General features: G+C 45.7%; 1 protein-coding gene across 1 annotated transcript in view; it reads left to right on the top strand.

The window, feature by feature from the left end:
• Nucleotides 1-7,375, top strand: part of LHPP (phospholysine phosphohistidine inorganic pyrophosphate phosphatase) — a 42,574-nt gene extending 35,199 nt beyond the window's left edge. Inside the window, exons 2-7 of the mRNA XM_068255368.1 lie at nt 2,716-2,903; nt 4,374-4,527; nt 5,625-5,688; nt 5,766-5,858; nt 6,127-6,218; nt 7,213-7,375. Coding sequence (XP_068111469.1) covers nt 2,716-2,903; nt 4,374-4,527; nt 5,625-5,688; nt 5,766-5,858; nt 6,127-6,218; nt 7,213-7,315 — 694 coding nt within the window. The 3' untranslated portion in view covers nt 7,316-7,375. The remainder of the gene's footprint in view (nt 1-2,715; nt 2,904-4,373; nt 4,528-5,624; nt 5,689-5,765; nt 5,859-6,126; nt 6,219-7,212) is intronic.
• The last annotated feature ends 5,432 nt before the right edge of the window (nt 7,376-12,807 follow it).

The raw sequence follows: 12,807 nt of genomic DNA, 5'->3' as shown, positions 1-12,807 counted from the left end.
CCCTATTAGGGGGGTTATTAATTATTAAATATAACTATGTCTTGTTGTTTTCCAGGTGGATCCTTCTGCGTGGTACTCTATAATAACTGAGGGAGTGAAGGCAGGGGAGGATTTATAGGGCTACCTAATTGCCTAATTGTTTTATTTGGAGGTGTTTCCTTTGGTGGGTGGAGCAGGCTTCCTCTCTTGTATCAGCCATCCTGGAGGATTCGTTGAAATACCGCTACCGGTAAGTTCTAACAGGCTTTTCCTGTATTTTTATTCTTTCTTAATAATTGCTTACTGCTATTTTAGGGTAGATTGGAACTTTGTACGTTGTGCATTTGGGCCCCTTTGTGATTTAACACTTAGCCAAAGAATGACAGTTGATATTTACTTGGCTACATTGTATTGTTAATATCCCTTCCTGTGTGTGGTGTTATGGGTGTGTTCCTGGGCTTGGGCTTCAAGGACCACCCACTCCACAAGAGGAGGGTATATAGGGGGCTTTCTGTGTTATTTGCACTCTAGCTATGAATAAGGACCAGTAGGTCCGATACATGTCAGCTGGTGATATGTGATGACTTTTTTGGATACGTCCATGAAGAAAGAAATTGGATTTTAGGAGCATCGTGCGGACATTCTTTCGTTTCAAGTGTAACTCTGGAGTAGCTGTCCTGGTCTGGCACTGCCCTTCGTGGAGTGAGCGGTTTTCTACTTTCTTTCTCCAGAGCAGCCGCCTGGACGCGAGCATCACCTCCGGGCGGCTGAAATGGTTAAAGAAGGCAAAATTACACATTATGCTTTTTAGTAAGTTGGCTCTTGTAGTCCCCTATGCTTTCCTAGTTGTTCTGGGTCACCATGATCTGTCTGGGTATACTGTAGCACTTTTCCAAGCCCTATCCCATACAGCTATAGCAATCCCTGCCATGCACTGAGGAGGACCAACAGTCTGAAACAGGCTGTCTGTATGTTGGGGTGGATGTGGCTGTGTAATATTTATAAGCTATAGGCTTGCTATACACCAGCAGTTCTGGATGCTAGCCTGGCTTCAGAGGCATAAGGAGACGAAAAATGAACCTACACACATCATACTGTGGCTCTGTAGCATTAATAAACTATAGGCCTGCTTATACACCAGCGGTTCTGGATGTGAGCCTCACTTCGGGGGCATAAAGAGATGATTTGCATGTTCAGGAGTGATGCATCATGAGAAGCCACAGCTGCTCGCTTAAAGGAAAGCTAAAGTAAAAAAAAAAAAAAAAAAAAAAAAAAAAAAAAGCAGTTTGACTTACCTGGAGCTTCTTGCAGCCCCACGGAGACATCCTGTGTCTACACCTTCCTTCTGTGACATTCCAGCCAGCAGCAGTTATTTAAAGCTGTCCGGTCACTCGACTCCTCATCATGTCCCCATGCAGGGTGCATGCGCTGGACGTTTTCAGCAAAGGGAGCATGATCAGGGAGCACGCAGATCGGGGCTGCACATGCGCAGTAGGCTGCGACTGGCCCAGACCAGCCAGCTTTGAAGGGGGTCAGTGCTGCTCACTGGAGGGCCGCAGGCAAATGATGACTGCAAGGGGGCTGCAATATGGACGTCGTGGGCACAAGATGACTCCAGGGAGCTGCAAGAAGCCCCAGATAAGTTGAATTGAGTTTTTTTTTTTTGTTTTTTTTACTTAACCATTTAATGGCATTCTAACGTATTAAAATGTCATGTTTTAACCTGTTAACGGCAGCATGACGTTTTAATACGTTTCGTGTTCCCGCCACCGCTACACACGTGTGCACGCCGCTCCTGCCACCGTTTCTGTCAGGTTTCCGTGTTGAGCGATTGGGGAACAGGACCGAGCGGTCCTCTACCCAATCGCAATGTCTGGATTGAATGGACGTGACCGCGATTAGCGGCCACGTCTATTCATAAAACAGGAAGCCATCACATTTTATTTAAATGTAGAAAAAAAAGAACATTTCCTATAATGTGGCCAAAAAGTAAAATTACACACACAGACACATACATACTTACACAATACTAATACATTTAATAACATGCATTACCAAAGCGCCCCCCCCAATAAAAAAAAATACTTATAAAAAAAATTACTTTTACTTTACTACATAGGGGCTTGTAATTATGGACCGGACAAAAGAAAAACAAAACAGAAAAATAACACCTATATTTCAAAATAATATACTGTCGCCATACATTGTGATAGGGACATAATTTAAACGGTTTAATAATCGTGACAACTGGGCAAATAAAATGTGTCTGTTTTATTCACAGGAGAACGTTTAATTTTTAAACTATAGAGGCCGAAAACTGAGAAATAATGATTTTTTTTGTCTTATTTTCTTATTTTTCCCATTAAAACACATTTAGAATAAAATAATTCTTAGCAAAATGTACTACCCACAGAAAGCCTAATTGGTGGCAAAAAAACGAGGTATAGATCATTTTCTTGTGATAAGTAGTAAAAAAGTTATTAGGGAATAAAAGGGAGGAGCACTGACAGGTGAAAATTGCTCTGGTCCGTTAGGGTAAAAACCCCTGGGGGTGAACTGGTTAAGTAACCCTTTTAAAGCTGATTTACTGCAAAGAGGACAAATACTCTGTTTTCATAAAATACAATCTGAAGAACCTCATTGAAAACACCGTCATTCACTGATAATTGTGCCGTTAATGGGCACCTTACGATTGTATATGATCTGAGTTAGCAGATGTCTCCTCCTCTCTTGTAGGATTCGCCAGGCTGGCCTGAAGCTGCAGTTCTGCACAAATGAATCTCAGGCCACGCGAGGCCAGTTTGTGCGCAAACTACAGAAATTTGGCTTCATCATCTCTGAAGAGGAAGTTACGGCTCCCGGCCCCGCTGCGAAGAGGCTGATAGAGGAGCGGGGTCTGAGGCCACACCTGCTGGTCCATGATGGTAGGTGGGGAAAGCAGTCATGTGATGGGAATCAGATTTATTTCCATGTGCGTACATGGAATCAATTTTGGCACAGACTGGCTCGGTGGGAGTGCAAATAGACAGAGAGCGATTGGCTGTCTCAGCTGTCACTTCTCCCCTATTTCCCTTGTCCATCATAGGTAGCTACAGGGAGTACGAGAGGATTGGCCGCCGGGAGACTTGGGTGCAGAATACAGCCGGTGTATGGCTGATCCTGCTGCTGCACAAGTCCCGGCGGCGGTAATTACTATTCTCCCTCCAGGTCCACGTGGATGATAGGGAATGATGTAATACGGCTTCCAGCTATTGCTGGTGGACAAATTATAGTGTTTTAAAAGTAACTTCAGCTCCATCTTCTGGCGGTGCCGAAGTTACTCACTGTGCGCTGCTATAACCGTAATTCCTATTACGGTCTATGGTGGCGCCGGCTGCACTCAAGTCTCCTGTGCTGGATTGCGAGTGTTCGGCTACAGGTGCCCCTTTGTATTAGATAGCCAGAAGTACTCTCAATATTAAGTATCTAGAGGTGCCCGCAAGTATAAGGTAGCTGGAGGATCTCTGTATTAAAGGGAAGGTCCTTTTTATTACACAAAGAAAGGGGGAGAAGGTCCGAGGTGATTAAAAAGCAAAAATTTACTTACCTGTGTCTTCCTCCAGCCCCTTGCAGTCGTCCTGTGCCCTCACCGCAGCTCCGCTCCCCGCCGGTGGCCCAGGGTCCCCTCCGGTGCAAAATGCCTACTGCGCTGCAGCAGTAGTCCTGCGCCTGCGCAATACAGTCCAGATGACATCAGTGCGACTCTGTGAGCTGCACGCTGGTACGCAGTAGATGCCGACCTGGCGAGGTCGGCATCTGCACCGGAGGGGACCGGGAGCCACCGGATCTTTGGCAAGGGAACAGGACAGCTGCCAGGGGCTGGAGGAAACCCCAGGTAAGTAGATTTTAGTTTTTTAATCACCTTGGACATTCCCTTTAAGTAGCTAGAGGTTCCCTCAAGTATTAGAGGAACCTCAGTACTAAGTAGCTAGTGGTGCCCAACTAAAGGGAGATCTCGTCAGTGGAATGCTGAAAGCTCGGTAAGTAACCTCTCATTTACACTCTCATCAGGAATCTTGGGAGTGAGCGGCCTTCCCATCATCAGGCGCCTGTAGCCACGTGCCTACAGTGCCTTATGGTAAATCCGGCCCTGGGTACATCCATACATAGAGAAACATATATATGGATGGGGGGGGGAGCTGCGTTGAGAAGCTGGATGACTTGGGGAAAGTAAGAGTTCCTGTGTCTGGAGGTCCTGATGAAGACGGACCTGTAGCAGTACCCAATGGAAGTAGATTTAGGGCTCTTTCACTATCCCTATGGTGCTGGATCGCAGTCTAATAAAATTGGCATTGCACTGTAATGCTTTGTCTCAGCCATGCTACACACATACCGTGTCTCCTCGTCTCTCACAGATCTCCTCCCTGAGTTTGCTTCTGTCGATAAATTTGAACCCAACTGTGTTGTGATCGGAGACGCCGCTGATAACTTTTCCTATCAAAATGTGAACAAAGCATTTCGGGTGCTGGTTGGCCTGGAGAAACCTGTCCTCATATCTCTAGGAAAGGGGTGAGTTCTTTGTGAGTTTCCCTTGGTGAATCTAGTGCATGTCAGTCTGGGCTTGGCATCAGGATATTTATGCCCACACGCTGAGGTGGAGGGACAATGAGCGGCACACAATGGAGCAGTTTAGCGCAGTTTGGGGAGCAGGGGGAACAATTCGCTCATTGGGTGTCAGGGATCACTGAAGATCTGGCATGGTGCCATTGTACACACGCTGGATTCACTCATGATTCTTCGACGAAGTGGTCTTTCTTGTCCGCCATAGTCGAGTTCACTCCAGCTTGTGTACCTAGCTTGAGGGCCGGTTCAGAGGGATGGCTGCCGGTATCCATCTGCTCGGTTTTAGCACCAGGATCCACCACGTCCCACATTGAGATGAATGGCAGCGTTCATCTCAATGGGTTTGCCGTCTATTGCTGGGTAACTGATATTGTTTAAAAGGAAATAAATATGGCAGTCTCCATATCCCTCTCACTTCCAGGGCTGGATTTGTACTCTTTACAGCCCAAGGCCACTGCCAAGCATGCAAATGCTTCATAAGTTCAGCCTACTGCTTTGGTGCTCTTGCTCCAGTGGAGCTCTAGGCCATGGCCTAGGTGGCCTTAGCCTAAATCTGACCCTGCTTACTTCAAGTGTCCTTTAAGTGCAGTGGATAGCATTCTCGCCTTGCAGCGATGGGTCCCTGATTCACATCTCAGCCAGGACACTAACCTGCACAAAGTTTGTATTTTCTCACACTGTGTGGGTTTCCTCCGGGCACTCCATTTTCCTCCCACATCCCTATAACATACAAATGAGTTAATTAACTACTGCTAAATTGTCCCTAGACTATGATGGACACATAACTATGCAGGCAAAAATAGTCAATAGTCACCTGTGGGTAGAAAAGTTTCTCCTCCCCTTCCTAGGAAGGCCTCCTCTGGTCCCTCTCAGTTCCCAGGTCTATTCACACAGGCCACCGTGCTGCAGTATTCAGTGGGTGGTAGCCCTGTCAATCAAATCTGTCCCCTCCCCCTTACCACAGCGCTGAATACTGGAAGGGGGCGGGACTGGCAGCCCTCTTGGAAGGAATTGTGTACAGAATCCCGTCTCTGTTATTGCAGACGTTACTATAAGGAAACCGATGGACTGATGTTGGATGTTGGTGCCTACATGAAAGCTCTAGAGGTACGAAATAATCGCCACTCTGTGAATAGTGTTGACTGCCTGTTACTCCTCGCTGACCTCACTTCTGTTCCTATCAGTACGCCTGTGATGTCACCGCTGAAGTTGTGGGAAAGCCATCTCCAAACTTTTTCCTGTCTGCGCTGGACACCATGGGAGTGAAGCCAGAGGAGGTGAAGGAGGGATAGTGTTGTTGGAGGGATTGTAAGGGGGGAGGGGGTTCAAAGTCAAGGCATAGCACTTCAACTGTTGGTTTTTTGAGTAGACAGTCCCAATATAGGCTTCTTTTTAAAAATGTTAACAACGCATAAAGATTAGAGCATACAACACATAAAGATTAGAGCATACTTGGGCAAAATTCAAGAAGAATGATGACCCTCAGTATAGTGGTAGTTTGTGTTTTGGTATTCATGGACTTCTCTTCTGTTTTACTCACATCAGGCGGTGATGATTGGGGACGATGTGGTGAATGACATTGGAGGGGCCCAGAGCTGCGGGATACGTGCGGTGCTTGTGAGGACTGGAAAGTACAGGTTAGAGACCAGTCTGTGAATAAGAGTTGTGCATCCAATACAGAATGGTATCTCTATATGACGTCCATCCCCCCTGTCCCTCAAACCTGCTGCCTGGATGTCACCCTCGGCTCTGCACCCTCCTTCACCCCCCAAATCTAGAACGTCTCCAGCTTCTGCCACTTCCATCTCTGGAACATCGCCAAAATCCCCCCTCACCCCCCTCCTCCCCACCCGACCACCAAACTCCTGGACCATGCTTTGGTCATCTCCCGTCTGGACCACTGCAATGTCCTCCATTTTGGACATCCTGAGACTAGACTCCGCCTCCTGCAATCCGTTATGTACGCAACTGCAAGGCTCAATCACTCCACTCCTCTTCAGCTGCCCCTCTTATCAAGTCCCTTCACTAGCTCCCTGTCCCCCTTTAGGATTACATGTAAATTTCTCTGCCTGGCATACAAATCCATCCACCATACCTCCTTTTCATTCATCTCCGATCTCATCCAGAGCTACTCCCCATCCCGCTCTCTCCGCTCCTCCAACACTCTACGGAAGCCCAACCCTTGCATCAATTGCTCACTCGTCAGACTCCAGGACTTCTTCAGAGCAACTTCTACTCTATGGAATTTCCTCCCCTCAGCAGGCTTGCCCCCACCTTCAACTCATTCAAGAAGGCCTTTCAAGACCCACCATCATCATAGCGCCAATCCCCTCCCTATGACTTACACCCCACGCCCTTATGTGTCCTTGTAACCTACCCCTTAGATTATAAGCCTATTTGGCAGCCCCCTCCACACATGCACTCTTCCCCGCCACCTTATGGACTCAGTGATTTGTCTTCTCTGCTTATCCCTACATTGTTATGTCACTATTTTGTGTACCGCTGTTGAACACTATAATACCCCTATGTTACATTGTTTAATTCTGTAATCTCTCCCCTATCTCTTGTAGAGCGTTGCGTAATATGTTAGTGCTTTATAAATAAAGTTTAATAATATTTCTCTTTTCATAGACCCAGCGATGAATCCCACCCCCTGGTGACGGCTGACGGATATGTGGATAACTTGGCCCAGGCGGTGGACTTCCTCCTGGCTTCTGGCACAGCTGCCTCCTGACTCCCTGGAGACCTATGCTAGCCTAAGTGCCTCCATATGCAAAGAGACGTCACCTCTGGACACACTGCACATCCTTAGCGATAATGGTTTAATACTTGAATAAATAAAGCCATGTAAGTCATAGACTTCTGGATTAACAGGGATATATTAAAACATGCATTTAAAAGACAACTGTAGTGAGAGAGATACGGAGGCTGCCATTTTTATATCCTTTTAAGTAATACCAGTTGCCTGGCAGCCCTGCTGGTCTATTGCTGCAGTAGTGTCTGAACAACACCAGAAACAAGCATGCAGCTAATCTTTTCAGATCTGACTGTCAGAATCGCCTGATCTGCTGCATGCTTGTTCAGGGTCTATGGCTAAAAGTATAAAGGTGGCCATTAACGGTCCAATTTCTAGCGAAAAAACGTTCGAGCGGTCAGAAATTCTGATCGGATGAAAAATCGTTCACTACACCATCAACTAACCAATCATTGCTTCCTATCTGTCACGACCAACAAGAAAATCCAAATTTTGGTTTGACGAAAATTCAATCGGACGATTGTTTTTATAATCGTTCATTATTGATTGTGCCCATCAACTGAGATTATTTACAACCAATCCGATCAGAATTTCTGATTGCTCGAATGATTTTTCGCTAGAAATTGGACCGTTAGTGGCCAGCTTTAGAGGCAGAGGATTAGCAGGACAGCCAGGCAACTGGTATTGCTAAAGCTGGCCACTAACAGTCCAAGTTCTAGCGAAAAATCATTCGAGCAATCAGAAATTCTGATCGGATTGGTTGTAAATAATCTCAGTTGATGGGCACAATCAATAATGAACGATTATAAAAACAATTGTCCGATTGAATTTTCGTCAAACCAAAATTTGGATTTTCTTGTTGGTCGTGACAGATAGGAAGCAATGATTGGTTAGTTGATGGTGAAGTGAACGATTTTTCATCCGATCAAAATTTCTGATCACTCGAACGATTTTTCACTAGAAATTGGACCGTTAATGGCAGAAATTCTGATCGGAAGAAAAATCGTTCACTACACCATCAACGAACCAATCTTTGCTTCCTATCTATCACAACCAATCAAGAAAATCCAAATTTTGGTTTGACAAAAATCCAGTCGGACGATTTTTTTAAAAATCGTTCACAATCGATTGTGCCCATCAACTGAGATTATTTTCAACCAATCCGATCAGAATTTCTGATCACTTGAACGATTTTTCGCTAAAAATTGGACCGTTAGTGGCCACCTTTAAAAGTAAATAAATATGGCAGCCTCCAAATACCCCTCGCTTCAGTCGTCCTTGAACATCTGTTCTGTTTTATAGAGAATTAAATGGTTATTTCAACCTTAATAAGGTAGTGGGAATTTTGGAACAAGCTATTCGCTATCTGGATTCCTGGAAGAAAGATTTGCTAATAACTGTTCTGATAACATGTGACAAAATAAACTTTGTATTTCGTCCATACTGTCCCTAGTCACTCATCTCTGATTCTTTTTTCTGCTGACACAACAACAAAACAGCTTTTTTACCCATAGGATCCTAAGTGCATAAGCTTGTCTTAGATCAGTACATAGTTGCTGTTTGTGATGCGTTGTTACAGGGAAAGTTATGTGATCATAAATGCTAACTAAACACATGGCTTTTCAGTTTTGATTTAAACGCCACCAGGGTTGGAGCTGTCTTGACTGGGTGTTGCAAGGCGTTCCAAAGGGTAGGGGCAGCATGACAGAGGTTTCTAAAGAGACTCTGTAACATCAAAAACATCCCCTGGGGGGTACTCACCTCGGGTGGGGGAAGCCTCCGGATCCTAATGAGGCTTCCCACGCCGTCCTCTGTCCCACGGGGGTCTCGCTGCAGCCCTCCGAACAGCTGGCGACAGACCCGACTGTCAGTTCAATATTTACCTTTGCTGGCTCCAGCGGGGGCGCTGTGGCTGCTTTCGGCTCCGAACTACACGGAAATACCCGATCTCAGTTGGGTCTGCTCTACTGCGCAGGCGCCGGAAACTTGCGCCTGCGCAGTAGAGCAGACCCGACGGCGATCGGGTATTTCCGCCTACTTTGGAGCCGACAGCCGTCAGAGCGCCTGCGCAGGAGCCGGGAAGGTAAATATTGACGTCATCTTTCACGGAGGGCTTCAGCGAGACCCCTGAGGGACGGAGGACGGCGTGGGAAGCCTCATTAGGATCCGGAGGCTTCCCTCACCCCAGGTGAGTACCCCCCAGGAGATGTTTTGATGTTACAGATCCTCTTTAAGTTGGACTCTGGGGGTGTTTATGTTATTTGAGCCTGATGATCTGAGGTTGGGGGAGGCGTGATGCTGCTGCAACAAACCCTTCAGGTATCTGGGGCCTAAATGGATTCTCCAGTAGCCAGTGTAGTGAGCAAAGGGTTGGTGTTATGTAGCAATGGTGGAATTGGCGTGTTAACAGAAGAGAAGACTCTTTCTGTGGATCTGGACTAATAGACGTGCAGCTATACATGTATGATTCTATGGGCAGAAGACTATATGCTGCAATATTGAATGACCACAGTTGTGAAAGAAACCCTCTTCCCATGTGCTCTGCACCAATCACCAAGACCATTACCCCTTCCTGCATGCTATGGTGCTGGTCCCTCTTGTGCATCAAAGCAGCTCTATCTTGTTGAACTTGGAGTCCACTAGTTCAGGCCCGTTTCTAGGAGCGGGCGAGGGTGCAGTGCCGGAGGGGGGGGGGAGCAGCACGGGCGCAGAGAGAGCACAGTGGAGCAAGAGCTGAGGTAAGTAACTCACCATCCAGGCCAATAGGGACATAAGCGATCTGGCTTCCTCATGGACATCCTGGTTTCCATGGCTACAGGATGTCAGTCATCACGTGACTCACTGCAACCAATGGTTTAATTTACGCAATGATCCATTCCCTGCAGCTATTGGAGTCCGGAAGACGAAGCCAGATTGCGTGCGTCTCTCCTGGCCTGGATGGTCAGTTACTTACCTCAGCTCTCTCTCCGCTGCGCACTGCACGATGGGGGCTACAGGCTGCCTACACTGGGGGGCACCTCTGGCTGCGTATACTGAGGGGTCATCTGGTTACCTATACTGGGGGGGAGGGGGGGCTATATTTGGCTACCTATACTGGGGGGGGGGGGCTACATCTGGAGTTTTATGATCTCTAATTAGTTATCAGTGAGTTATGCTGGAGTCCATTATCCCAGCTGCAGAGAAACTGACATTTATAGCCCTGGCTTATTACTCCTTACAGTGAAAAATAAAAGACACACAGGCTGGCAGTTGGAGTGGTACTGTACATACAGTACATGTCTTTCTTATCATGTTACATGTCACTTCAGGGTCATTTTTAAGCTGCCCATAAACATGTAGTCATCTCGCTGAGAAGCAGGCATAGAGTGACATCTGCTGGTCTGCAGTCGGTATTACATGTCCTGGTGTTAATTCTAGTCAAGATTTAGAAACAAGTTTCAAAAACCCCAGTCATATATCTGAGAAGAAAATATATGCCTGGTGGGACGTCGTGTGTATGGAAAGGTATGAATCCAAGGGGATCATACCACGACGTCTCAGGTGGGAAATTGCCCCGAATGAGGGAGAAAGGAGTGAAGCAGAGGATGATGAATGGTTCGAATTTTTTAATAAAAAGGGTATTGAACTAATTCGTTTTCTGCTAGTTCGAAAGAGAAGAAAATTGAGGAAAATTAATGACGATCTAGAAAGGGTCAGAGGGATGATGGAGGATCTGAAGACCCATGTTAATTATTCAGACATGTCTAAGGATTTGCAAGGTTATCTAAAAAGATTAGATGAGGAGGTGAAGAGAAAGAAACAGCGGAAGTTCATCAGAGATCTTACGGATTATCACAATAGGAATGTATTCAAATGGCAGGTCCCTCAAAAGAAACATCAGGGAGCGGAGCTAGTATCAGAAGGAGAAAAGGAGAATCTTGTCCAGAATAGAGGGATAGAAGATAGGGGGGAGGGACAGAGAGATAAGAAAACAACCACAGAAACCTGTGAGACAGGAAGGGGGTTACAGGCCCTTGGGTGCTCGTCCAAAACAACCGTCCTTGAATGTGAATAACAGGGGATTAGGTCCACCTAGACAACAACAATTGTTCCACAGAGATTTTAGTAGACCCCGGACCCCGAGATGGAATCAGCAGGAAAGGGGGAATTGGAACAAACCCTTTTATCAAGCATCTCCCAGAAATGGGTGGGAGAGAGAGGGATGGAAGCAAGTACAATACAGGAAGTCGGGGGATCCCCAAAGGAATAGGGGGTGGAAGCCCAAATTTCATATCCCCATCATCAACAGATTTTCACCTTTAGAGCAGGCCATAGCAGATTTACAAAAAGAACAAGAAGCACGTGGTAGAGGAGGTGAGGGTACTAGCAATGGATACCCTTTTCGGGTAAATCACAAGGAACCATTCAAAGTGGCGAACAAGCAGACACTGATAACCGAACACACGCTTACCCCCAAAAAACGTTCTGCGGACGATTTAGAGGAAAGCGAGGGGGAAGATTTAGGAGAAAAGACCAAAAAGATGAGAGGAACTTAGGGGAAGGAGTATATAATTTAAGCTCTGTTCAACTTACCTCACAGGAATTGAAATTGTTAGATTTGGGTCTAAAATATGCACCCCCAAAGGAATGTAACAAAGTGGATACTATGATTGATTTCAAGTGCTTTATGAGAAAATTGAATATAAAAAAGTTTTTTTGTAATCAAGATAAGACAAAGATGGGGGGGGAACAGGATATGGATTTGATTATACATTCTGGATTATCCAATAAGTCATTATTTAATCCTGTCTTGCAGAATAATGGCTGTGTGGAGGTGTTTGAAAAACTTGTGATGGATGATTTGAGAGATCTTACGGTTAAGAAGGCGTACAGACCTAAATATATAGATATGACTCTAAAGTCTATGGCAAAGAGGGGTGATGTGGTGTTAAAGCCAGTGGATAAGGGAGGTGGAATTGTTTTACTAGATAAATCTGAATATTTGAAGGAAATGTATAGACTATTAGAGGATGAGGATACATATAAGAGGTTAAAAGGGGACCCTACAGTGAGATTCAAGGGAGCACTAAAATCCCTAGTGGAAGATGGAGTAAGTGGAGGCATTTTAACAGAAAAAGAGAAGGAATATTTGATACCGAAAACTCCGAGAATTGCAACTATATACTATTTACCCAAGGTTCATAAAAATATGCAGAATCCACCCGGGAGACCTATCGTAAGTGGGGTGGGCTCATTATCAGCAAGATTAGGTGAGTACATTGATTTTTATTTGCAGCCTCTAGTAAGGAGAACACCCTGTTTCTTAAAGGATACGGGGCATTTTTTGAATATTTTATAGACTTTGAGAATAACTGACCAAACTTTCTTAGTGACAGTAGATGTTGCATCGCTGTACACTGTTATAGGCCATAGAGAGGGAATGCACGCTATCAATTTGGCATTAGAGGAGGATGGTATGTTGGAACCGGAAC

This window comes from Hyperolius riggenbachi, chromosome 10 (genome assembly GCF_040937935.1).
Source record: "Hyperolius riggenbachi isolate aHypRig1 chromosome 10, aHypRig1.pri, whole genome shotgun sequence".
Taxonomy (NCBI): Eukaryota; Metazoa; Chordata; class Amphibia; order Anura; family Hyperoliidae; genus Hyperolius; species Hyperolius riggenbachi.
The sequence above is the reverse complement of the archived record's forward strand: the minus strand, read 5'-3'. Positions and strand labels throughout refer to the sequence as shown.